Consider the following 26,513-nt stretch of genomic DNA (forward strand, 5'->3'; position numbering starts at 1 on the left):
CCGGCCCCGAGCCCCGGTGAGCAGTGCCCGCGCGCCCCGTCCAGCCTCGGCCGCGACCCTGAACCCGCCATTGACCGGCCCCACCTCAGTCCCGACTCTGGATCCTCCACTGACCGGCCTCCCCGGTACCCTCCGTCCCGGCCTCCGCGCACCCCGGCCCCGCCATTGCTCAGACTCGCGGTTGCTTCAGTCCCCGCCTCCGTTTCCCCTCCGCCCCGGCCTCTCCTCACTCCTTCCCCGCCCGTCCCCTCCGCCGGCAGGGCCACCTCTCAGCCTTTCCAACGCCCGGCCTGTCCCGACCTCCTCTCCCATCCCGTTGCTACCCAGACCACCTGGCTCTGACCCCTTCCGGGGGTGGCCTCACCCAGTAACGCCTTCCCTTCCTTGTCGGCTCTGGAGGTCCCCACCTTCTCCCCGTCCCCATCCAAACCCACGCTATCTATATGAGACCAGAGACCACTTCCTTGACCTGCCCCACCCCTTCACCCCTCCCCAGCGCTCGGCTTCCCCGCCACCCACATCCCCACAGGTCCAGCCCCTTCCCTCAGCTTCACTCCCAGGCCAGTCCAGCCACCCACCTTTTTCACACAGAGGCTCCGACCAGCCTTGACACTTCCCCATCCATGCGGCAGCTGAGCCTTCAGGAGTAGCCCGTTCCCTTTGAGCCCATCCCTGACCCCCTCCCCCCCACCGCGAGGAAGTCACTTGCCTCAGCGGCAAGAACAAACCTTTACAGGAGCTGGGACTAAAGCTCAGGAGGGGTGCCCTGTGGCCACCAATCCCTGTTGTCCCTTGCTGGATCCTGGGCGAATTGGGCCCCGTGGCAGGACTTTCCTCCCTGGTGTGGTTCATACAGCGCTTCAGGGCTGTGAGGCATCGTTAGGAACTAGTGGGTACAGAAAATCAGGCCCAACCATCAGGGACTCCCCGAGTGGCCCGAAAGTGAGTAGTTAGCCGGTCCCTCCATTAAATCACAGCGTTAATAAAACATTTACTCTGTCAAGGTCTGTGTCCCACGTCTGCAGCTGGAATGGAGGCTCTCTGGACCCTTTAGAAGGTCAGTGGTGCTGGGCTGGGGTGGCCGGGAAGGCTGGGTGTGTGCTTGTGGGATTCATTTGCCTGCTCCTGGATACAGAATTTAGCAGGAAGTGGTTTTCTGCAGCCCTGGGGTCACTGGTCTTGGGGACAGTTAGCCAGGCCCCAGGCCAGGGGCTGCAGCTTCGTGTGCTCTTGCTGGAGACTTTTCTTTCTATCTAGCATCGTATGCTAGATGTCCACGGACAGAAGCCCTGGAAGGACTGGGGGAGAAGAAGGAGGGAGCATTAATTCCAGCTGGATTTGGTGGATGTGTGGCTGCATCTCCCCCTCCCCCGCCACACACACACCTTATATGGTGCCTGGCGCTCAGTCTGTGAATGGTGTGGATTCTGGCTCTGAAAGGAACTTGAGTCCAATTCTCCCCTTGGTGTAATTTTAAGTAACTTGGTTAGATGGCAATATTAGCTGGCCCGTAGTTTCTGCTATGTCAGCTACTTTACCTGTGCCATCTCACTTAATCCTCACAGTAGTCCTAGGTATAGGCACTGCAGTCCCACTTTTTTTAAAAATAAATTTATTTATTAATTTGTTTATTTTTGGCTGAGTTGGCTCTTTGTTGCTGCACGCGAGCTTTCTCTAGTTGCGGCGAGCAGGGGCTGCTTCTTGTTGAGGAGCACGGTCTCTAGGCATGCGGGCTCAGCAGTTGTGGCTCACGGGCTCCAGAGTGCAGGCTCAGTAGTTGTGGCGCACGGGCTTAGTTGCTCTGCGGCATGTGGGATCTTCCCGGACCAGGACTCGAACCCGTGTCCCCTGCGTTGACAGGCGGATTCTTAACCATTGTGCCACAAGGGAAGCCCTGCAGTCCCACTTTGTAGCTGGGAAAATTGAAGCACAGAGAGGTTAGGCGGCTTCTCCAAGGTCACATAACCCAGTAGTGGCAGAGTCAGGATTTGAACCCAAACCTCTCTGACACCAGAGCCCACAGTTTTCACCACTGGTCTGAGGTGAAATCAGTGCTTCTTTATGGTGACATTTTGCTTCACTTCTTCCATCGGATCTCTGTCCTGGGACCGCGCTGCTTTCTTTTCCTTTAACCATCAGGGCACCTGTTTCGTCAAGAAGGGGGTGGGGTGCCCACCAAACCAGGGGTCCCTACCAAACCAGGGGTCCCTTTGACTTTGTTCAGCGTTCAAGTGAGTACAGGGACTCGTTCATTCAAGCTGAGACGTTTGCTATATTGAGGGCTTCCTGTGTGCCGGGGCCACAGCAGGAACAGGACAGATGGGGGCCTGCCTCCATGGAGCTGACATCCTGGTGCGGGGTGCTCACCCACCCAGAGAGGGCTTGTCAGCCTCAGCACTAGCGATATTTGGGGCCAGATTATTCTTTCTGGTGGCGGAAGGGCATCCTGCTAGTTATGTGGGGCTTAGCAGCATCCCTGGTCTCCACCAACCAGATGTCAGCAGCATGCCTCCCAGTCGTGACAACCAAAACCGTCTCCTGGGAACACCAGCCCTCGTCAAGACCCCCTGGCTTAGGGGATTCACTGACCCCCCCCCCCAAGAGACTCTGCGTTCCATGACCATCTGACCCTCAGAGGTCCTAGGATGCTGCACACATTTAAACACACAAACCAAGAGGGAGGGACAGGAGGCGACTCACAGACGCCGGGGGCCACCCTGATTTATACCATCTGAACCATTGGGGATTTATTTTGGTGTCTAGTGTGAGCTTAAGGATCTAACTCCATTTCTTTCCCCCAAACAATGAATACAGAGCTTCTCCCCCTGGGCGCTGTGGACACGGGGACCAGATCATTCTCTGGGGTGGGCCATCATGGCCACGGTAGGGTGATGAGCGGCATCCCTGGCCCCACCCACTGGGTGCCGTGGCACCACTCCCCCAGTCAGTGGTAACAGCCAAAAATGTCTACAGACATCACCAAGGGTCCCCTGGACAGGGGGGCGGGGAGAGGGGGAAAATCACCCCCATTGAGAACTACCATTTTAGAATGAGTGCTTGCAGAAAGGCCCAGGTGTTGAGATGGGGATAACAAGGTAGCAACTTCGGACTTCGTGCCAGGAAAGACCCCTGAAGAGGTGATACTGGGACCCAAAGGATAAGAGGGAGCACATCATACAAAAAGCAGGGCAAGGGTGTTCTAGGCAGAGGGAATGGTAAGTGCAAAGGCCCTGAGGTAGGACTGAGTCAGCGTGTTTAGGGGAGATTAAGGCCAGCGTGTCTGGAGATCATGGTCAAGGAGGTGGGGTCAGGAAGGCCATCAGGGAGCAACCACTGTGGGGAATTTGGGTTTATTTGATTTCCAGCAAGTGCCGTGGGTGGTGGCCCCCGAATCGTTTGAAACTCTCATCTCAGGGACTCTCACCTTGGGAGAACCACCCGGTTTCTGGCAAACGCCCGGACAGGTGTTCGAACTTTGAATTTCAGGACAGGGCCTGCACCATCTGCCTCATGAGGAGGCCCTTGGCCTCGGGTGTTCCCCGCAGACTGGAGGGTGGCCTCGAGGAATGGGAGCGGGGAGGGGGCCCACAAGCTGCAGCCCCTCGGTCTGCCCCCCTCGCAGGCTCACCCACCCTGAGGTCAGCCGAGTGGTTAATGCGGAAGGTTAAGAAGGTGCGGCTGGACAACACAAACACAGGACGTTGGAGAAGGTAAGGGGCATGCCGTGGGAGCCTGGTCGGTGGGGACGCGGTAGAGGTTCCCGAGCTTCCAGCAGAGTCTTAGGTCTGGGAAGGCACCTTGGCCACCCCGACGTTTCTGCATTTCCCCAGGGTGCGCGTCTGGCTGTTCTGCGTGGGCGGCAGCGTGGGCTAGGGAGGGGTTGTTCAGCCTTGGCATTTTTGACACTGGGGCTGGGTCCTTCAGTGCCCGCACTGGCATTGTAGGGTGTGGAGCATCACCCACCCGTCACGATAACCACAGATGTCCCCAGACATCACCCCGTGTCCCCTGGGAATGGGATCAGCCCCAGGTGAGAACCCCTGGCCAGATGGCCAGGATGTGGGTTTTGGGGTCCAACAAACTGGGGCTCCTGTCCTTCCTCGTGGGTGACTTTGGGCAAGCCACATGACCTCTGAGCCTACTTTCCAGTCCAAATGAGGACGAACCCAGAACTCACTAACCAGGGTTGCAGTGAGGATTAAACGTAATCATCCACACAAGGCCCAGGTGCTTGTAAGTTCCACGTGTGGGGCCCGGCACGGGATGAAGGGGCCACGGGAATTCCGCACCCTAGCCGACCTCTCTCACCATCAGTTTTCTGATCCTCAGGCTCATCTGCTTTTAGGGAGCGCAAGGATCGGGGAGGCAGGAAGGGAACGGAAAATGGTTCTGGAAGACAGGGCTGACGCTAAGCACAGTCACTTGTGTCCCGGATGTGGGCTCTGAAAACGGGTGGTGTGCGTACATTCGGGTGTCAGTTAGTGATGGGACCCCGAGTCTCGTCTCTCATGTGCACTAGGTACCACGTGGGCACGGGCTGGGCTGCACACTGACTTGAAGAAGCTGAAGGCCCAGGCAGTGCCAGGGCATATGGCCTTCATAGGGCAGAGGATGGCCTGCTGCTTCCAGGGAACCGCACCCGCAGGCATGCGCGAGTTCCCTGAGGGCCACTCTGAGGCATTTCCGGAGTGTGGCGGGCCCCGCCCCTCCCCTCCCCTCGTGCCTTATGAGAATCTGCTTCCCTCATCACTGGCCGCGCCTGGGTCTCCACCTGGTGCCCCTGTGGGCAGGTGGTCCCAGCCCGTGAAGCACTGGCTCAGACAGATCACAGAATGCCATCGGGCCTCGACTGTGACCGCACCAACGGGTCCCGAGCTGTGCCCTGGCGGCATCGTGGGCTGTGAGGCGTCCTACCGATTGGCAGAAGGAGAGCGTAGGTGGACCTGGCCTAAGTGGCTTAGAATCCACTTTGATTTCCCCAGCTGTGTAAACTCTTGAGGCAAGAAGCCGAGCCCCAGCTGGCACTGAATGAGACGGGGCCGGCACAGGCTTGCTTCCTACAGGCTGCATTGCATTCACCTGTTCCCCCTCCGAGGCTCCCTCTGCGTCTGGGAAGGAGAGGGGCGAGCGGAGGGCCGGGGTGTGTAGCAGCAAGCCTTAGCCTGGGAGCTCAGGCTGCCTGGCCACATCTAGAAGATTCCTAGAACTTTCTCCCGATGTTTCATCTCGTTTCGCATCTCCTGGATCGTGTTTTTGCTTCCTGGGCTCTCTGCGCGGATCGGAGGCAAGATCATTTTCATCGTTCTTTGTTGTGGAAAGAAGTCATGAGATTCCGGGAGTGCTTCCGCCAGCCTCTCCGCTTCTGGGGTTCCCCGTGGGAACCCTGGAGGCCACGGTCTGTTCTTTTGCCGTGAGCGGGGCTTGAATTGTGGCAGCCGAGTCGGTGGGGGGGGCTCGGCGGGTTAGAGGACATCCCCTGCCTTGGTTTTCTGGGCTTGGTGCCAGCAGCGCTTGGGGCTGTGTGGGCTCTGCAGCGCTCAGCCGGTCCTGGCCCAGCCCCTGCCCAGCACCGCCTGTGGCCCCTGCCGCCCTCGAGGTGAACCGCAGCTCTGCGGCAGGCTGGGACGGGCCACGCGTGCCCCTCGGCAAGGCTTCCGTCCTTCCAGGGTTTGCTTTATTTGACCTGAGGGCCCCGAAGTCTCTGATGGCCTGCGGTCCGTGTCTTCAAAGCCGCCGTGGGAGGAGCTGAAGTGTCTGGGGGACAGGACACGCCAGCTTGGTGCCCCGCCACCGCTCTTCCCCAGCCCGGCTGGGTCAGGGAGGACTGAGCAGGGGTCGCGGTTGGAAAGGGCACTCTGATAATCAGCCCGCAGTGGGTGCTCAGGAACCATGGGAACCGCCTCGTGTCTCTTTCTCCCCTTGCCTCTCAGAGCGGGCAGGGGTCCTTTGTCCTGTGGTGGTCACTTCAGGGTCTCGTATTGGCAAGGGGCAAAGCCTTCTGGGAGTCTTAAGCCTCCCACTGGAAGGGGGGGCACCAGCTCTGTCCATGACTTCTCTAAAGCCGTCCCCTCCTGCAAGGGAACACAGACTTGTGCCTGCAAAGCCGCTAATCCCAGAGGATGAGGAATCCCAGCGTCTGGCGAGGCCTTCAGCCATTCGGTGCCCTCGCAGGAAATCGAGCCCGGCCCACTCACATTGGCTGGCCTCGCTAGACGACCCTGGCTCTTCCAGAACCGGGTCACCGTGGCCATGTTTAGATTTCCCTAAAACAAATATTTGTCTGGCCAGCCCTGTTCAGTCAAGAAGTGTGCTGAGCAGCGGGGGTGGGGGTAGGGGGGAGCCGTTGCACAGCAGCCGCTGCCCCTGGAGGGGGAGGAGAGAGTGGGATGGCCTCTGGGGGAGGGTTGCACATCCATCCTCTCATGTGGAGCTCCCCCGATGTCCAGCGAATATCTGCCTGGGCCTCTGAGCACCTCTGGTGAGGCACGAGAGGTTCCCCCGCTGGCCAGCAAGCTGACAGCACCGGTGAGGAGGTTTGCAGACCCACTGCTTAACGCTCAGTTCTTGGTGCGGGAGCGACTGTGTCTCCCAGCGGGCTGTAGGGGAGACCATGATTTCTGTGGCTCTCCGAGGAATGCCTCCTGTGTGCCGGGGCCGTGTGAGGTGCTGAGACGCTGCTGTGAACGGGACAGACGCCGGGGAGACAGAAAGGGGACCCGTGAACAGCCACTGTGACGAATGCTCGGAGGGAAGGGCAACCAGGTGGCAGGTGAAAGGTGCACGGAGAGACAGGTTTTGGTACAGATGTTCATCTGAGGACCCGACAGATACTTAAGCTGAGATCTGATTAGAACTTAGTCCAGTAGAAAGAGGGAAAAAAGTGTTCCAGGCAGAAAGGATAGCACATGCAAAGGCCCTGGGACAGGAAGCAGTCTGGCCTGTTTGGGCAGCTGAGAGAAGGCCAGTTTGCCCGAGGCCTAGTAATGAAGGTGGGTGAGGTGTGAGGGCCTGGCAGAGGTCAGAGGGCAGAAACCGTCGAAGGCCGTGGTGAGCGCTGGTTTTTAACCCTGGAGGGTGTGGAAAAACAAGGAAGGGTTCTAAGTCAGGGTATCAGATTTGCAGTGCATGTGCAGTCACGCTGAGAGACGGTTGCGGTCATTCAGCTGAGAGGTGATGGTGGCCTGGATCTCAGGATTCGTGGATGGAGAGAAGAGGAATGATTTGAGAAATACTTAGGCGGGGCAGGGAAGGTTGCACGGGGCTGGGGCCCTGCCAGGGGAGTTGGAGAGTCTGATGGGAGGCAGCTTGTAAGTGGAACCTAGGTACCGCTCCCCGCCCCACCTTCTCATTGTCTTCCCACCCGTCCCTCCCACCTCGTAGCTTCTCGCTGAATTCCGAGGGGGCGGAGAGGATGGCCACTGGGGCGCCGACATCCGACCGGGGCGACGCAGTCGAGATGGAGGACCCAGCCTCCCGCTTCCAGGTGCAGAAGCACTCGTGGGACGGGCTCCGGAGCATCATCCATGGCAGCCGCAAGAACTCGGGCCTCATCGTCAACAAAGCTCCACATGACTTCCAGTTTGTGCAGAAGACGGACGAGTCGGGCCCCCACTCCCACCGCCTCTACTACCTGGGTAAGCCCCCGGGCTCCCCTCGGACCCCCACGGCTGCCCTCGAGCCGGGCAGCATTTCTGGGACAGCCGTTACTAAGTCCTCTAGTCTCCAGATGTTGGCCAGTCCAATTAGTTAGAAGGTCCCAATAGAGGGCCTGGCCCTGGGCAAACTGTCCCATGAATGACGTAGTGCTGCCCATGTTGTGATGCCACCCATGGATGACATCTGTTTACAGTGAAAGTCTGGGGCAAGGGTCCCCCACGGGGCTCAGATGTGTATGTGACCAGAGCAGAGGGCAGTCCTGCTCCATCTGTGTTACAGCAGCACCATGGTTCGGGCCTGGCCTGTGGGTCTGAGGCCCTGAGATTGTTTCCAGCCCTGGTCAGCGGGGCCCGCCCCCTGAGTCACTTCCCCGCCACCTGGGCTGGGCTGGGCTGGGCCTGGCTAGTGAACAACTTGACTTCCCCTCAGTGGGAGTTGAAAGTAACTCAAGTAGATGCCTGCCGGCTAGCAACGCGTTAAGAAGGAACCTGAGGCTCAAGGAAAGGTGCCACGGTGGCATAACCGTGTGCCTCGTGGGCTGACAGTTGGGGTTTGTTCTCCCTGCCCAAGATCCCTGGCGGCTAAGCACGTTAATGGCTAATCACGTCTGCCTCCTGGTATGTGCCTTGAGAGCAGCACTTTCTACGTCATTGGCAATTATTTATGTGTTTGTGTTCCCTGCCGGCCTTCGGGGCACAGATGAGGCCTCGTGTACACCTGTGGCCTCAGCAGCTGGGCCAGGGCCTGGCTCCTGGTAGGGGGACAGCAAATATCCGTTGAGCAAATGAATTTCGCTTAAAGGTCTTCCAGGGCAGAAAGGAACAGTGCCAAGCATGTCCCTTTGTAAGTAGCCTGACACGTTATTGTTGGTCCAGAGCAGGTTTTTAACCTCAGCACTGGACATTTGAGGCCAGCGCTTTCTCTGTGTATCCTCAGCCTGCCCCCAGTCAGCCCTCAGTCAGTATTGGAAGCGAGTGATGGAGTGAATGAATGAGTGAAGGTCATCCCCTGCCTGAGGCTGACCCCATGCCGAGGACCGTGAGAATGACTGAGCTGGACGCCAGACGGCTCTCCCTTTCCCACAGTCCACGAGTCCATGCCGTCTCTCCTCCTAGAGGCCCATGTGGAAACCAGATGGCAGCTTGGCAAGCAGAGGCAGAGAGGGGAATGGTCTAGAAGGGTCGGCAAGCGACGGCTGTCTGTTTTTAGAAATCTAGTTTGGCCGGTGCACAGCCATGCCCACTGGTTTACAGACCGTCTATGGCTGCTTTCGAGCATAATTGCAACAGAGGTCATATGGTCCGCAAAGCCAAAAATACTTACTGTCTCTGGCCCCTTGCAGAAAAATGTTTGCCAACTCTAGCCTAGGAGAGATTAGGGCATGCTTCAAGTTTCATTTACCCAAGGGAGAGTTGGCTGTTAGGACCGAAAGTGGCCAAGGCTCTGGGACAGTGGTGAGCTGTTGCCTCTCTCTTTTTTTTTCCTGTGGTTCTGTGGCCCCCCAATCCCTTTCTCCCAACGCAGTCTCTGTTGGGCCTCTCACTCTCTCAAGTTCAAGGTGCCGTCCTGGTCACGGTACTTACATGAGTTTCCTGGGGCTGCTACTGAAACAAATGCCCACCAACTCAGTGGTTTAAAACAACAGAAACGTATTCTCTCTCAGTTCCGGAAGCCAGAAGTCTGAAATCAGTTTCTCTGGGCCAGTCAAGGTGTCCGCAGGGCCAGTCTTCTTCCGGAGGCTCTAGGGGAGAATCCGTTCTTTGCCTCTTGAGGCTTCTGGCGGCCACCGGCATTCCTTGGCTTGTGGCTGCGACACTGCAGTCTTTGCGTCTGTGGTCTCATCGCCTCCTCCTCTCCTGTGTGTCTGTAATCTCTCTGTCTCCCTCTGATAAGGCATGAGATTACATTTAGGGCCCACTGAGATAATCCAGACTAATCTTCCCAGCTAGAGGTCTTTAACGTTATCCCGTCTGCAAAGGCCCTTCTACCAGGAAGGTAACACAGTTTCCAGGGATTAGGACACGAGCGTAGCCGTTGTTAAGCCAACCACAGAGCTGCCGAAAGGGACAGAAATGCTCCGAGCTACTTTGAGCCACCAAGGGCCCCTCATAGTAAGGACACGGGTGTGTCAGGGAACCCCCCAGCCTCATGACCAGCATTGAGAAGCCCAACCATATGGAGTCCAGGCATCTGCCCTCGTATGTTTCTCTCCGTGGATCCACCCTCACTGCCCACCTACCTTCCACTGCCACACTCCCGGGATTGCACGTCTGGTTCCAGCCACCAGCAGAAATGGACCAGCTTTCTCTGAATTTCTGGGACAGCGAGTATGATTGGCTCAGACATCCACTCATCCAGTCATCCTTGGCCTGGGGCGGGCGGTCCCTGCCATCTATAGCAGGTGCTGAGAGCCCACTCTTGTAGGGGGCAGCTCCAGACAAGGACTGTGGACCCACTACGGCTCCAAAAAGTGCCTAGAACAGCCCAAAGCCATCCTACTTCTCTTGGGGTGACGTTGCTCACCCTTGAGCTGATCCAGTCTGCATCACTCAACACCCTTGGGGTACCCTTGACCTCACTCCATGTCCAAGTTCCTGGGGCAGGTCTCCCCAGAACCCCCATGTATTTATAACCTGTCTGCACTAGCCTGGTGCCGGGGGAATGCTGGCAGCCAGAACAGAAAGGACCTCTAGGGGCGATGCCCAGCCCGCCCCCTGCTCCCCTGGGACCCCTGCCTCCTGGGCGGCTTGCCAGTCACCGTCCTCTGGGAAGGCTCATTGGGAGGCCAGTGCACGTGGGATGGAACAGAAAAGGGAACGTGCCTGCTGCTTGGGCATGTCCCCAGAAGATGGTTCCAGGGCTCAACTGCTCCTAGCAGGTCGGCTCCTCCCCCCTGCAAACGAGTGTCCTGCATTCGGTGGAGGAGGGCACGGGGCCCCAGACAGCACTGGGGGTCCCTTAGGGGGTCCCTCGTGTCCTGTGTCCAGGTCCAGGGTCACACGCTCCACGTGACCCCTCATCCAGGCCACGCGGTGTTTGCCCAGGCCTGGGCTACCTGCCGTGCTGGTGGGCTTTGGGGTGGAGTGCTGTCCCCAGAGATGGAGTAGAGCTGGTAAGAGGAGGCACGGGGGGACCGTGACAGCAGAAGTCAGCGGCCGTGGTCAGCCGTCCCAGACCCTTGCCGAGCACACCGGCACAGGTGCCTGCCGAGGGCAGCTCCTCCAGGGAATGTGCCGGGATGGGCTGTTCCGTGTCACTGCTTATGAATTGTTGGCGGGGGGAGGCAGCTCTGATGTCCTTGGCAAGGCTGCACCGTTGATTTCCTGTTTGGAAGGCTCCGGCTCCCAGAGAGCCTGCGGACAGGGGCTGCCCAGAGCCCACAGCGCTCGGCCGAGAGTGGCCACCTGCTCCCTCCCTGCTTTCCACGCTGGCCCTCCCAGCCACCACGCTGCGCTGCGTGGTGTTTGCTTTTTTTTAAATTGAGATGTAATTCACAGCCCATAAAATTCCCTCTCTTAAAGGTGGAGAGCTTGGTGGTTTTGGGTACAGTCACAGTATTGTGCAACCATCCGCAGTCAAATTCCAGAACATTCCATCACCCCAGAAAGCAACCCTGTGCCCATTAGCAGTCACTCCCTATCCCCCTCCCCCAGCCCATAGCGACCCACTGACTTGCTTCCTGTCTCTGGATTTGCCTGTTCTGGACGTTTCACAGAAATGGAATCACAGGGACTTCCCTGGTGGTCCAGTGGTTAAGACTCCGTGCTTCCACTGCAGGGGGTGCGGTTCCATCCCTGGTCTGGGAACTAAGATCCCACAAGCCGTGTGGCCAAAAAAAAAAAAAAGAAAGAAATGGAATCATGCACTGCATGATTCTCGTCCCAACTTGTCTTGTGAACTTCGGAAGATGGCCGCGTCGGCAACTCAGACGGGCGGCGTCACATCCGTGCCTCTAGCTGGGAATGATTCCGGCTGTGGCAGCTTAGAGAGTCCTTAGAAGTCGAATTGTGAATGCTTCCCACTTGTAGCTTTGCGTTTTCACTCTTTTTTTTACTAACTATACTTCATGAGGAAAGTTTGTCATGAGTGGAAGACGTGAGTCACTTGCCATATTGAGAAGCTACCCATAAGAGTTACTGTGGTGGAATAGGTATTATTTATGAAGCTCTATCTAGCTCTGGAGGTGCCAAGCTTGGGGGGCGGCCCGCCTCTTCTCCCACTCTTAGAAGTGAGAGCACTGGGGCTCCCCTGGTGGCGCAGTGGTTGAGAGTCCGCCTGCCGATGCAGGGGACGTGGGTTCGTGCCCCGGTCCGGGAGGATCCCACATGCCGCGAAGCGGCTGGGCCCGTGAGCCGTGGCCGCTGAGCCTGCGTGTCCGGAGCCTGTGCTCCGCAACAGGAGAAGCAACAACAGTGAAAGGCCTGCGTACAGCAAAAAAAAAAAAAAAAAAAAGAAGTGAGAGCGCCTACGAGGAAGAGAGGCCAGCACCAAACCGAGCCTTCCTCCTGGAGAAGTTTGGGATTGAGAGGGGTCAAAGCGGGACGCCTGCTTTCTGTGACCCGCTGTTGGCCACAGCACATTCCTGGGCCACCGCAGAGCATCCCGCCTGCTGCCGGGGGGCTCTGCCCCAGTCCCTCACCTTGTTGCCCAGAGAGTGGGGAACCCGAAGCTTCCCGAGAACCATTCTGCTCCCGCCATTAACTTTGTTAATAGCCATGGTACCGTCATCCATTGAGGCAGAGGCACTTCTGGACAGTGGTTAGGACTTCGTGCTTCCACTGCAGGGGACATGGGTTTGATCCCTGGTCGGGAAACTAGGATCCCACACAGGGTGTGGCGTGGCCGAAAGAAACCTGCTTAGAAGACACGTCCTTGTTTTATTTGCCGCTGTTTGTGCTGAGTGCTTTTTACCTCTTAACTCACTTAGTTCACACAGAGGTCTCACCAGGCAGCTACTGTATTTTACAGCTAAGGTTACATTAGCTCAGTGGTTCTCAGTCGGGGTGCTCCTGCCCCAGGGGATGATGCTCAGCAGTGTCTGGGGACATCTGTGGTTGTCACACTGGGGGTGCTCTTGGCATCCAGTGGGTGGGGCCAGGGAGGCTGCTCCACACCCCCCAGTGCCTGGGACGGCCCCCCAGAGGATGACCAGTCCCGGTGTCCGCAGCACCAAATGGGAGAGGCTGGATTGGATACACATTTCCCAGTCCTTCTGGAGCTTTGCCCGTTCTCTGATCCTTGATTAATTCCTGGACCAGAGCCCAACCTGTGGAGAGTTGGGAATCACTGACCAACCCCCCCCCGTTTTTCATCCTCGTGTGTGCTGTTTCTTTTTATTTATTCACATATTTATTTTGGCTGCGCCAGGTCTTAGTTGCGGCATGCGGACTTCTTAGTAGTGGCATGCATATGGGATCTAGTTCCCCAAGCAGGGATCCAGCCCGGGCCCCCTGCATTGGCAGCATGGAGTCTTACCCACTGGGCCACCAGGGAAGCCCCATTGTGCGCTGTTTCTTCAGTAACTGAGGCTAAGATATTCGGCACTAACATCTCAGGTGGAATTGCCTGCTGCTCCTGCTGGCGGGTGTAACCCAGGGTCCGTGGCCTCTCTGGGGAGGGGTGTGCCGTCAGGGTGCTGTAGAAGCAGGAGGAAGCAGCCGGGCCCAGCCATGGGGAGTCAGGGCCCGAGGCCGGTCCCGCCCGAGTCCCTCGCCCCGACCCTGGCAAGGGCGCCCATTCTGGTTTTCCTCTCTTCCTCCCAAGGGATGCCCTATGGCAGCCGAGAGAACTCCCTCCTCTACTCCGAGATCCCCAGGAAGGTCCGGAAGGAAGCGCTGCTGCTCCTGTCCTGGAAGCAGATGCTGGATCACTTTCAGGTGAGCCATGGGAGTTGGGCCCTCCTGGTGGGCAAGGCAGGTGGGCGCACGGCAGCCCCTTCTTCGGCCTCACTCAGCTTCCTTGGGCCCTGCACACACCCCACCCCTCCTGAGGGGGTCCCAGCCCATCCCCCGCTTAACGGCAGCCCCTCAGAGAGGAGCGCCTGGCCCTGTACACCTGTGCCACGCCCGCCCCCTCCCTTTGGTGCACACCCGAGCCCCAGCGTGTAGCTTGCGGTGACAGCTCCCGTCAGAAGCACGTCTTCCTCTTAAATGCCTCACCAACGACATGCGAGTAACTTGGGCCGAGACCCTTTTATAGAAATTTAGCTAATAATGGATGTCGCCCAAAGGCACCTCGCTTCCAGAGGGGCAGACAGCCGGTGAGCGGCAAGAGTGCTTTGTGCGCTGGTGTATGTTGATTTATTTTTGATCAAAAATAAAATATGACAGTACGCAGGGAAGGGAACCCGTGCAGCCCCTCTCTCTTGCCTGTCCCCTGTCCCGGGCTGACCAACTCCTATTCACATGGCTTTCCTCGCAGCGTGGGGCTCATTGTGCTTTGGATTCTGCTCTTTAAAAATGCATTTCTGGGAATTCCCTGGCGGTCCAGTGGTTAGGACTCCGCGCTTCTGCTGCAGGGGGCGCAGGTTCGATCCCTGGTCGGAGGACTAAGACCATGCATGCCACGCAGCACAGCCCAAAAAAAAAAAAAAAAAAAAAATTTAATAAATTATAAAAATAAAAATGTATTTCTTCCCTTTAACGTTCCTCTGAATTTCCACATCATCTTCAGAATTCTTCTTGGGGCAGCTGCATGGTGTCCACCATAGTTTACCTGCCCGCCCTGCCCGTGGTCAGGCGTGGAATCTGCCCCACGCCTACCCATGCCAAGAGCATGAACGGCTGGTGGTGGGTGGCTTCAGCTCGAATGCTCTCGCAGGAAGAGGCTGTGACCAGGGAGGGAGGGCGGGGGTCTGTAGGGTGTAGGGTGGCCCTGGGGGCGGAGGAGGGCCTCGTGTGTCCTAGAGCGATTTGGTGGGGGGTGAGGAGGTTGCAACTACAGGTGAGCCCCGCAGCCCTGCCCGTCTGTGCCACTCTGTGGCCAGGGTGCTGGAGCCTCCAGCTGCTGATGCCGGTGTTCCGCCCCACCCCCGGCCCCGCCCAATGTGTCCCCAGGCCACGCCGCACCATGGGGTCTACTCCCGGGAAGAGGAACTCCTGCGGGAGCGGAAGCGCCTGGGCGTCTTCGGCATCACCTCCTACGACTTCCACGGCGAGAGCGGCCTCTTCCTCTTCCAGGCCAGCAACAGTCTCTTTCACTGCCGGGACGGCGGCAAGAACGGCTTCATGGTGAGCCCCGCTCTCTGGTGGGGGGGAGGCGGGGCAGGTGGCGGCCTCCTGACCCCCTGAGCTGGGTCTCTGTGTGTCCCCAGGTGTCCCCCATGAAGCCCCTGGAAATCAAGACCCAGTGTTCCGGACCCCGGATGGACCCCAAGATCTGCCCCGCTGACCCCGCCTTCTTCTCCTTCATCAACAACAGCGACCTGTGGGTGGCCAACATCGAGACGGGCGAGGAGCAGCGGCTGACCTTCTGCCACAAGGGTGAGGCCGGGTGGAGGGCGCCGGGAGGAGGGCGGGGCAGACGGGAACCGGCACCCCTGGTGTGGTCTGTCATCACAGCCACCAGTCCAGCTTCTAGAAAGACTCCCACCCCTGTCACTGTGCTCCCCGCCGGACCACCAGGCGCCTTCCCAGACCGTGATCCCACGGCCCCACTCCCATGGCTCCCCCTCTGGCCCCACAAAGAGTCCAGCTGCCTGGCTCAGGGTCTTCCTCCGCGTGAATCGCCCCGGCCACTGGGACCTGGCCTCCATGCCGGACACTTGTGCGCCTCTGCTCCCCTCAGCCCCTCCTGCCTCCGCTCTCCTGTCCCCATGCCATGCTTCCAGCCCAGAACTCACCAGACCCGGCCTTCCCCTCAGGCCCCTGCTTGCCGACAGTGACATCAATCCTGTGCAGATATATCTGCGGGACTGCATGGGTTGTGGCCTCTGACCCTGATCCCTGCCTCCTGTCCTGCCCCAAGGCTCTGGTGCCCTCTCACTAAACCTGAGCTTCTCAGCCAGGGGCGACTGGGGTACTGGCCATGTGCTGAGACATTTTCAGCTGTCACAGCGAGGTGAGGATGCTCCTGGCATCGAGTGGGTGCGGCCAGGGAGACTGCTGCACACCCCACAGCACCCAGGATGCCCCCACAGAGAACGGTCCGGCCCTGATGTCAGCCGTGCCAGGGGAGAAGCCCTGCTCTAAACCAGACTCCTCATCTCTCGCCCGGCCCCCTCCCCATCCAGGCTTGTCCAGTGTCCTTGACGACCCCAGATCTGCGGGTGTAGCCACCTTCGTCATCCAGGAAGAATTTGACCGCTTCACTGGCTACTGGTGGTGTCCCACAGCCTCCTGGGAGGGTAAGCGCCTTTCCATTTTTAGAAACACTTCTGCAAACACTTCTTCTGTTAGCAGAAGCACAATGTACATGCTGGTCTGCTCTTTGCTCTTTTCATTTAAGATAAACCTCAGCAACCTTCCCATCAATATCCGTGTCTCAGTCCTTTGAGGCTGCTGTGACACTACCACAGCCAGGGCGGCTTATAAACAGCCGGCATTTATTTCTCACTGTTGCAAGGGCTGGGAGTCCAAGTCCAAGGCAGATTCGGTGTCTGGTGAGGGCCTCTTCCTTGTTCATGGATGCTGTCATATCAGCCTGTCCTCACATGGTGAAGGGTCAGGGAGCTCTCTGGGGTTCCTTTTTTTTTTTTTTTTTTTTTTTTGTGGTATGCGGGCCTCTCACTGCTGTGGCCTCTCCCGTTGCGGAGCACAGGCTTCGGACGCACAGGCTCAGCGGCCATGGCTCACGGGCCCAGCCGCTCCGTGGCATGTGGGATCTTCCCGGACCGGGGCACGAACCCGTGTCCCCTGCATCGGCAGGCGGACTCTCAACCACTGCGCCACCAGGGAAGCCCTGGGGTTCCTTTTTATAGGGGCACTGATCCCCTTCATGAGGGCTCCACCCTCGTGACCTAATCACCTCCCAATACATCACACTGGGGGGTAGGGTCTAACATTTGAATTCTGTGGGGACACAGACATTCGGTCCATTGCAGTCAGCACCCAGAGAATCCTTTAACTGTGGATGTCCTGGGGGCGTGGATGTACCACAGTTTAGTTAAGAAGTCCACACTGATGGGCACTTTGGCTGTTGCCAGTTTCCGGTTTTGGTTTTGCTTTGGTGTTGTAAACAATACTGCAGCGAAATCTTCCTACATTTATTCTCGTGACCTCCTAGGAGTATGTTAATGGTCCTCAGCCAGGGTGGTCTGTCCTGCCCCCCACGCGCAGGGGACACTGGGCCGTGTCTGGGGACATCTGTGGTTGTCACGACTGGGGGTGCTCCCAGTATCGAGGGGGTGGGGGCAGGGGTGCTGCTCCACACCCCACCCCAGGGTGGCCCCCCGCAGAGAATGGCCCGGCCCTAATGTCTGCAGCGCCAAGTATCGAAAATCCTGCCTTAGAGAAAATTCCCAGCTGTAAGAGAGATGAATTGAAGCTACATGCATCTTAAATCTTGACGGGTTTTGCCAACAAGTTAGAAAGAAGCCAGATCAGCAGACCACTTTGTATCTGTTTTTCTGTGCTGTGCGTGAGGCGAGGGTGTCTTATCTCCCCTGTTCAGTGGACCAAAGTCTGTTTCCTGAGCGCGGGGAGAGTCGTTTCTCGGGGTGCGTGAGTACCATCACACCCTCTCCTGCACGAGCAGGAGCGGGCCAGGCCTCCGCTGCGCACAGAGTCCTCCCTGGCCTTGGCGCCTCTGTGTGCGTCCGTGGGCGAGTGGCCACGCAAGCCAGGATGCTGGGGACCAGGCACTGGCCGTCCACCGCCTCAGCCGAGTGCCGCTTCATCTGCTAGTCGCCCCTGCCTTGACTTCAGCGTGTCTTCTCCTTAAATCAATTTGAAAAGAAAACATCATGGTCCTTCCATGAGTAGAAGCTAGGCATGAAAACCGTGCCGCGGAGAGAAACCAGCGCCGAGCATGCTAGCCAGCGCCCAGGTAAAGGATGACTCGCCAGCGTCAGGCGCCTAAGGGCTGCTGGTGCTGCCGAGACGGGGCGGGGATCAGCACGTTCCTGGGGAGGACGCCGCACACGCTCCCCCTTCGTCTGGGCCGGGGTCTTTCACCACCGCAGTGCTGTGTGTGCCCGTGGTCTGTGTCTCTGGGGAAAAGGGCTCCAGGTCAGGAGTCAGGGTCCCGGGTCAGGTCACTCAGCTTGTGACTCTGCGTGCCCGAAGCAGGTGACCATCCACCCTTCGACTTCCGGCCTATAAAGTGAGGTCTCTCCCCCTCGGCCCTGTGGCCACGGAGGTTGGGTCATTCTCTGTGAGGGGCCGTGGTGACTCAGTGTGTCACCTGTCACCTGAGTTGTGACAGCCACAAATGTCCCCAGACAGTGCCACATGGCCCCTGGGGACACAGAATGGCCCCTGGTTGCCATCCACTGGTCTCAGTGACGTCAAGATACTCACTCTACTATTCTTAACAGCTCAGAACCCCTCAGATAGAGCCCCTGAATGCTGAGGCCAAGGGACGTTTACCCCGTTTGCTGTAGCCCCACTCATGGCATGCACCCGTGGAGCTACATGACCGTAGCAACCCAAGAGGGTCTTTCCTGGCCAGGAAACTCAGGGCCCCGGAACAACCCATGCCCAGTGGACAGACATCGGAGCCCTTATCACTGAGTCTGAGCTGCAGCACTTCCACTGCCTCAGCCCTGTGGCTGCCAGCGCCCCATAGAGCAGGTGTGGAGACCTGAAGGCAGGGTGGGCTTGGCCGAGGTCAGCGGATGTCATTGGTTCGTCCTAGTGAGTCAGGCGAGGGTACAGGAAGCAGATGGGGACCCTTCTCGGCAGCCGAGAAAGGGACAGCCGTGGGCTCCGTCCCCTTGATGTTGGCATTGCCAGTGCTCACGCCCCTTGCTAGGCTGTCAGCTCCCGGTGATTCACTTACTTCTCATGACAGCTTTCACTGTACCCCTTCTTGAGCCCTGCCCCAAGCGTTAGTCTGCTCGGGCGGCCGTGACCACGTCCCACAGATGGGGCAGCTCAGACGTCACAGCCTGGAGGCTGGACGTCTGAGATGGAGGTATCGGCAGGTTTGGCTTTTTCCAAGGCCTCTCTCCTCAGCTTACAGACGGCTGCCGTCTCCCCCCGTCCTCACGTGGTCTCCCCTCTGCGTGTCTGTGTCCTAACCTCTTTCTATAGCAACAGCAGTCATACTGTCTCAGGGCCACCCTCAGGGCTGCATTTTAACCGAATCACCTCTTTAAAGACCCCGATCTCCAAATACAGTCCCGATCTGAGGTCCAGGGGTTGAGACTTGAATGTAGGAATTGGGTGGGCGTGTGGTTCAGCCCGTAAGTCCCCACGTGGCCATCTCCCTTGCCTTCCCGTGCTGGGAAGAGCGCCGTTCTTGCTCTGGCTTTACAGGGAAGGAAATCGAGGCCCCAGGAGGACATGTGACTGGCTTCAGGCCTAGTACACGGCAGAGCTGGGTTTCTGGCCCCAGGGACCATTCTTGTCTGGGCCCTGCCATGGTAGAGCAGAGTCCCCGTGTTGGCTGGGGGGTGCGGGGCGGCAGAGGGGACACCCGGCACCCTCAGCAGCTGCCCTGCCCCCTCCCAGGTTCAGAAGGCTGCAAGACGCTGCGGATCCTGTACGAGGAAGTGGACGAGTCCGAGGTGGAGATCATTCACGTGCCCTCTCCCGCGCTAGAGGAGAGGAAGACGGACTCCTACCGGTACCCCAGGACAGGTGAGGGCCCAGGACACATGAGGGCGGCTCGGCTCTGAAGCCTCATAGAACACGGTGAGGCACCAACCAGGATGGGCCCGCAAGACCCAGACAGGGATGGACCCGGAGAAGCAGGCTGCACTTGGGAACAACAGCCAGGCCAGTGCCACCGTCAGTGGTGACTGGTGTCCTGCCTCGGGGCCCAGGAGACAGTAGGAGCCCTGGGGAGGCAGTGGGAGGTGTGGGCCCCCTCCGGGGGTGCATCAGACACTCACTGCCTTGTGAGAATACAGGGTTTGCCCAGAAATACATGGAAGTCCCAGAAATCTACCAATTCTTAAACGTGGCTCGAATCATTTAAAAATACTTAGCAGGACTTCCCTAGCGGTCCAGTGGTTAAGACTCCACGCTTCCACTGCAGGGGGCACGGGTTCGATCTCTGGTCGGAGAACTAAGATCAGTTCTTGCTAACTGTGGGCCGTGCTGGGCAGAGCCTTCCTACGGAAACTTCCAGTCCCTGGTGTGAATGGGGAAGTCGGTCCTTCCCTTCCCATGTTGGAGAGACGAGGAAACAGAGGCACCGAGACATTACGTGCTGGAGTGCTAGAGCCACGGGGGCCAGAGTTGAGATCCGTCGTAGGAATAACGGGCCTGAACCAAATCCCACCCTGGAGGGCATGTCTCGGTCACCCCAGCCTATAGGCCACCTGCCTCCCGACAGCTGAAGACTGGCTGTGTCACTGGGACGCGGGCCACCTTTCTGCATCATTGGTGCTTTTGTTACGGGCGTGTGCTGTCTTTGTAGCCAGCATTCAAGCTCTCCAGAGGCAGAGAGGCCTCTTCCTCGTGTTTGTGTCCCCCTCACAGCCCTCCCACCAGCCCAGGCCTGACCTATGTTCTTAAACAGCAGAGACGTTGCCACGTCACTGTCGGGACTAAGGTCCAGGCCCAAAGTCAGACAGTCCTGCCTGGGGGACTTTGTGCCTGGGCCAGAGAGGGTGACGCACCTACAGAGAGACCTTTGGCCACCTGGCGCCTTCCTCCCCTTCCCCCACGCCGGCCATGTCACTGCCTGTGAGGATCACCCCCCACCCCAGCCACCGCCCCCAACACCTGCTCTGAGCCCTCTTGGCGACACCTGCCAGATCCACCTCGCTTTCGTTTCTGCAGGCAGCAAGAATCCCAAGATCGCCTTGAAACTGGCTGAGTTTCAGACCGACAGTCAGGGCAAGGTAAGAGGGGTCTGGGCGCCCGGGAGAAGCTTCTGGATGAGGAGAGGAGGGCCGGGGTGTGCGCTGGGAGACGGGTCCGGAGGCTGCTCGCCCCCATTGCATGGCAGGTGCTTCTCTTGGCCAACTGAACCTGAAGAGGTTCTGCCCGGAGCCCCGGCTTCCAGGCTGGGCCCTGCCGCCCGTCACTCTGAACCTGGACTCCGAGATGGGGAGTGGTGAGCCCAGCCCCACCTGCCTCCAGATGGCCCCGAGGCATGGGGAGGGGATGCCCGGGCACGCGAGGGCGGTGGCTCGCAGAGCTTCCAGAACAGGGAACTCAGAGGGGTGGGGAGCAGTTGCCTGGAGCACCCTGACCTCAGGCCAGGGGTGCCCCACCCCAGCCTCTGAGCAGCTCCTCACATATCACTTCACCGGCCCCATCTGTTCTGCATCCTTCCCTCTGTCAGCTGGTCGTCGTCGCAGACAAGGGTCCTCATCGCCCAGGGAGTCATTCCTTAGGACCCCACAGCCAGGAGGGCAGAGGAGGCTAAGGGGAGAAGGGCTGTAGGGATGCCCAGCCCCACGTGGGGATGTCAGAGGGCGACGCCCCTCACTGCAGAGGTTGGAGCAGGCGGACGAGCCGGGAAGCCCCTGCATATTTTTGCCAAAATGGCTTCTCACGTAATGTTTCATAAAAGAGGCGTGAGATTAAATACACCTATTTTCATGATTGGGGGGGTGGTTTTGGGTTTGGGCATGATTAGGCCCTAACCAAACCCCTTCTGCACTCTTGACCGGAACATTACGGCAGATGCTATAGGGATCTGTCCTAAGTGGCTTTGCTGAGCCCCCACCAGCTGTCGTCAATGGTTCCTGGCCGCGTCGGATGGGCAAGGTCCCGAGGCGGGCGTGGGTTTTGCCCACTGAACAGGCAGGTGGGGCAGGCGGGGGTTGGTGGCAAGCCTGGGTGTGGGCCGTGCTGAGGCCCTGCCCGCCTCTCCTGTCACCCCTCCTGGGGAGATGCCCTGCCAGCCCCGTGTCACCTCCAGGAAGCTGCAGCGGCCAGAGGCTGTGTCTTACCCAAGGCCACCCGGCTCTTCAGTGACAGCCCAGGCCAGAACCCTTGGTTTCCAGGCAACAGGCTGTCACAGCAGAGTACCACTGGGAGGTTTAAGCCACTGAAGTTCATCATCTCCCGGTTCTGGAGGCTAAAGGTCCAAAATCAAGGTGTTGACAGGGCTGACTCCTTCTGAGGCCTTGAGGGAAGATCTGTTCCAGGCAGCCCCCCTTGGCTTGGGGACAGCCGCCTGCTCCCTGTGTCTCGTCACAAGATGTTCTCTGCCTGAGTGGTGCCTCTGTCCCTTTTTATAAGGACACCCGTCCTGTTAGGTTGGGCCCCCCCACCCCAGTACGACCTCATCTGAACTAGTCACATCTGCGACCACCCCGTTTCCAAATAAGGCCCCCTTCTGAGGTACCAGGAGTTAGGGCTCCAACATGTGGAGCCGGGGGGGGACACAGTGTCCCCCAACAGTGGCTGTCTCCTCCTGGGCAGCATATGGGCAGGCCGGACTGTGACCCGAGTCTGCTTTGCCTTTAGATTGTGTCGACGCAAGAGAAGGAGCTGGTACAACCCTTCAGCACACTCTTCCCGAAGGTGGAGTACATCGCCAGGGCCGGCTGGACGCGTGACGGCAAATAGTGAGTGTCTCCCTCACTAGGTAGAAGGTGTCCCTTCGCAGTCATTTTCTACCTCTTCTGCCCAAGTTGGGGCAGACACCTCTAAACCAGGGCCCCAAACCACCACCCGGGGGCCAGATCCAGCCCGCTGCCCGTTACCATACAGCCCACAAGCCAAGAATGGCTTGTCCGTTTTTCGGTGATGCAGGGGGAGATCCAAAGAAGAGTATTTTGGGGGCTTCCCTGGTGGTGCAGTGGTGAGGTCTCTGTGCTTCCACTGCACGGAGTGCGGGTTCGATCCCTGGTCAGGGAACTAAGGTCCCACAGGCCATGCAGCACGACGGGGGGGAAAAGAAAAAAAACTGTCCACTTAGAGTAGAATATGAAACAAAGGATAAATAAAGGCTGAGGATTTGGCAGAAGTCTGCCAAGTTTACAAATGATGTGAGGTGTTTTCAGAACAAGCTGGATTGCACGGTTCTGTCAGCACCCCCGTCTCCCCCTGAGCGGGCGTGCCGGTTACGGACCCTTTGCGTGCCGCAGGGTCACCTGCTCGGGTGTCAGTGAGGTCGGCAAAGGAGGCGCCGTTCTGATCAAACACAAGTGTGGAAAGGGGGCCATCGGGCCCTGGCTGGCCTCCGCTGGCCCCTGAGGTGCCGGTCCTCTCTTGCCTCGCCTCCCAGTGCCTGGGCCATGTTCCTAGACCGGCCGCAGCAGCGGCTTCAGCTCGTCCTCCTGCCCCCGGCCCTGTTCATCCCCACCGCCGAGAACGAGGAGCAGCGGGCAGCCTTCGCCAGAGCCGTGCCCAGGAGCGCCCAGCCGCACGTGGTGTACGAGGAGGTCACCGACGTGTGGATCAACGTAAGGGCAGGGGTGTGTGCCCCGCCCGGGCCAGGGTCCCGCGTCCCCGCCCCCAGCTCCCCAGCTGGACGGGGGCTGGCGATGTGGAGAAGCCAGCTCCGGAGGGAGAGTCGGTGGGGTCTGACCTCTAGCCAGGCAGTCGGAGCCTCCCCTTTCTCAAAGGGATGTGTCCCCCCACCACCCCAGCCCCCGCCTCTGACACATCCTCTCTCTCTCTCTGCCCGGACAGGTTCACGACATCTTCTATCCCTTCCCCCAACCAGAGGGAGAGGACGAACTCTGCTTCATCCGCGCCAACGAGTGCAAGACCGGCTTCTGCCACTTGTACAAAGTCACCGCCGTTTTGAAGCCCCGTGGCTACGACTGGACCCAGCCCTTCAGCCCCGGGGAAGGTGAGCGACCCTGACTAACACCTTGCTCATCGCCTGTGGTTCAAGCCTGTGGTTTGTTCCCTGGTCCGGCCCCAGAGGGAGTGGGTGCCAATGACTAAGAGGCTGGCCTTTCCCAGTGCCATTCCTGGTCTGGCAGGGTTATCACAGCCAGCTCCCGGCTTATTCAGGCGGCAGTATTTATTGAGCGCCAACTACATGCTAGGCCCTTTGCACACCAAGTCTGTGCTGTCTGGCTCTTTATAGGAAAAGCTGCCCCGCCCTAGGTGCGGGGTGGGGGGGCGGGGCGGGTATCACTGTAGGAAGAGAAAAGCAAAGCCCTCTGCTCTGGTGGAGGAGGCAGGCATCATCCAAATACAGTGAGAGGCCGGGAGGCCAGGGGCACAGCAGTGGATAACGTGCCACAGAGCAGAGACCGGGTGGAGGCAGAAGCAGCCACAGCACGGTGCTCCAGGCCGAGGGTCAGCCCGTGCAAAGGCCCTGCAGCAGTGTTGGAGGGACAGCCAGGAGGCCCTTGTGGCTGGAGCAGAGTGAGCGAGGGGGAGACAGGGAGGAAGGCAGGGCAGGGAGGGGACGGGGCCGGTGGCACAGGGCCTCGTGGGCCGCGGGGAGGACTAGGACTTTTACCATTGACCTTCGGCCGGTTTAGAATGATTCTTGTGGCTGTTCATGGAGCAGAGCCTGAGGGAGGGGGGAGGTGACAAAGTTGGGGTCAGGCAGTGGGGCTGAGCTGACTCTGCTCTAGATCCAGGTGGGCCCGGTTCTGGATGTACTTGACTGCTGAGCTGACACGGTGGATTGCACGGGGGTCTGAGAGAGAGAGAGAGAGAGAGGGACGGCGTGGCCGTCTGAAAGGGTTTTGGAGTTCCAGTCTGAGGCGGAAAGACTCCGAGGGGACAGTTTAGGAGAGAACTGTTGAGTTGGGTTTTGGACATGTTCCAGTTGAAGCTCCGTGCAGGTTCCGGGGACCAGGGTGGATCCACAGTGGGAACGTGGGTGTCCTCACACACGGATGGCATCTCAGCCTGGGGACAGGCTGGGGCACCAAGGGCGGAGCCTGGGTAAGTAGGGTGTGGTCTGAGTGCCAAGCCAGGGCTCTCAGAGCTTGGAGCAGGGTCTCCCCGGCACTGCGGACATCAGGGCCGGGTCACTCTGGGGGGTGTCCGGGCCCTGTGGGGTGTGGAGCAGCATCCCTGCCGCCACCCGCTCGATGCCAGGAGCACCCCCGTCGTGACAACCACAGATGAACCCAGACACCACCCAGTGTCCCCTGGGGGTGGGACTGTCCTGGATGAGCCACAGGGCTTCGAGGCCATGCCCGCTAAGGAGACTGAGGCCGCCACAGTGTGGAGACGGTCACCCAAGGGAGGGGGTATCCGGGGGGCCTCAGGCGCCACAGGAGCCCGAGGGTCAGGAACAGACTAAGCCACAAGCTGCCGGGGTGTCAGGTGAGATGGGGACCAAGGAGTGACCACCGTCTGGGCGTTGTTGTCCTTCAGGGTTGAGCGTGGCTGTCACAGGCCAGCTGAGCCGTCTCAGAGATGCTCGTCAGCATTTGCTTTCCTGTTTGGAAACCCCCTCGCCTATGGAGATCTCACTGGAGAAATCCTCATCCTCCCTCTTGAAATGGGCAGCCAAGAGCTCTCGTTCTGCCTGGTGGTTGTTGAGTGGGGCTCACGGCAGGTGCCCCCGGGGGACCCCTGCCTTTGAGGTGGGCCCTGCTGGTTTCCCCTCCGCCCTTTGGCGCCCTGACTGCATCCTCCCCACCACCCTGCCTCGAGGCTTCCGCCTGCTGCAGGCGACTGAACGGGCCAGAAGGCGAGGCCAAAGGAGTGGGTTCCTTAAGGGCGTCCCGGCCGAGTGGGAGGGCGGTCAGGAGGCTGGGGGACCCGGTCAGGAGGAGTGTGTCCAGGTGACACAGGTGGCTCCCCAGCGAGGGGCCGGGAAGGGAGGAGGGAGGAGCCTGGCATGGTCGGCGGGACCCTCTGGGCCGTGAGCAGCGTGGGCTTGAGCCCAGAAGACGACTGAGGGCAGTCAGAGCGAGTGGGAGCAAGGCAGGTGGACCAGCAGGTTGAGCCATCGCCCAGGCCTCCTGGGGGCCTCCTGGGGGCAGCAGGAGAATTGAGGGCACAGCGACTGTGGACTGGAAGCAGGCGTGTCGGCAGGGCCGGCCCCAGAGGAGGCCTGTGCGACTGGGCTCCCTGCCTGGGCCCAGCAGAGTGGGTGTCAGCAAAGGCGTGAGTGGGCAGGAAGTGGCGCATCCAGCCCCTGGTGAGTGAGGGGCAGAGGAACAGCCCTCCCTCCCAGGTCTTCTTGTGACAAGTCACTCGGCCCAGGTCTCTGCACTGGAAGTTCCTGACTGTGCAGCCCTGTGGATCTGTGCGGGGACATCTGTCCCTCCCTAGGTGACGTGGTCAGTAGTTTGCTTCAGATCCAAGAGGATAGAAAACAATTTTAGGGACTTCCCTGGTGGCACAGTGGTTAAGGATCTGCCTGCCAATGCAGGGGACATGGGTTCGAGCCCTGGTCTGGGAAGTTCCCACGTGCCACGGAGCAGCTAAGTCCGTGCGCCACAACTACTGAGCCTGCGCACCTACAGCGCATGCTCCGCAGCAAAGAGAAGCCGCCACAATGAGAAGCCCGCGCACCGCCCCGAAGAGCAGCCCCCGCTCGCCGCAATAGAGAAAGCCCGCGCGCAGCAGCGAAGACCCAGTGCGGCCAATAAATAAATAAATATTAAAAAAAGAAAAAGAAAAGGAAAGAGAACCATTTTAGCCAGTGCTCATAAACTGTCTTAATAATTTCTAACATGTGGCAAGACACATTCCGTATTGTTATTTACCTGGTAAAAATTCAAAAGCGAGGCCTACCCACCAAAAAGCCTCCTGTAACTCCACTGAGCCTTTGCTCAGCCCCAGAGTTTAATCAAGATCTGGTTACGGGGCCTAAGCAGTCACAGGTCCAGGCATGGAAGGTGGCGGTTTGACCTGCAGGAT

The 26,513-nt window shown here is 59.0% G+C and overlaps 1 protein-coding gene across 4 annotated transcripts in view; it reads left to right on the forward strand.

Moving 5' to 3' along the window:
* The first annotated feature begins 6 nt into the window (after positions 1-6).
* Positions 7-26,513, forward strand: part of DPP9 (dipeptidyl peptidase 9) — a 41,301-nt gene continuing 14,794 nt past the window's right edge. For 3 of the 4 annotated variants that reach the window (XM_024745771.1, XM_024745772.1, XM_024745773.1), the window contains exons 1-13: positions 7-16; positions 1,005-1,057; positions 3,623-3,710; positions 7,381-7,634; positions 13,420-13,532; positions 14,712-14,885; positions 14,969-15,137; positions 15,887-16,000; positions 19,269-19,397; positions 20,547-20,608; positions 22,188-22,288; positions 22,951-23,128; positions 23,358-23,520. In XM_024745771.1, the coding sequence (XP_024601539.1) occupies positions 3,655-3,710; positions 7,381-7,634; positions 13,420-13,532; positions 14,712-14,885; positions 14,969-15,137; positions 15,887-16,000; positions 19,269-19,397; positions 20,547-20,608; positions 22,188-22,288; positions 22,951-23,128; positions 23,358-23,520 (1,513 nt within the window). In that variant the 5' untranslated portion in view covers positions 7-16; positions 1,005-1,057; positions 3,623-3,654. The other variant, XM_024745774.1, reaches the window with a different exon arrangement.

The sequence above is a fragment of the Neophocaena asiaeorientalis genome, unplaced genomic scaffold (assembly GCF_003031525.2).
Source record: "Neophocaena asiaeorientalis asiaeorientalis breed wild unplaced genomic scaffold, Neophocaena_asiaeorientalis_V1.1 scaffold357, whole genome shotgun sequence".
In the NCBI taxonomy this organism is placed as follows: Eukaryota; Metazoa; Chordata; class Mammalia; order Artiodactyla; family Phocoenidae; genus Neophocaena; species Neophocaena asiaeorientalis.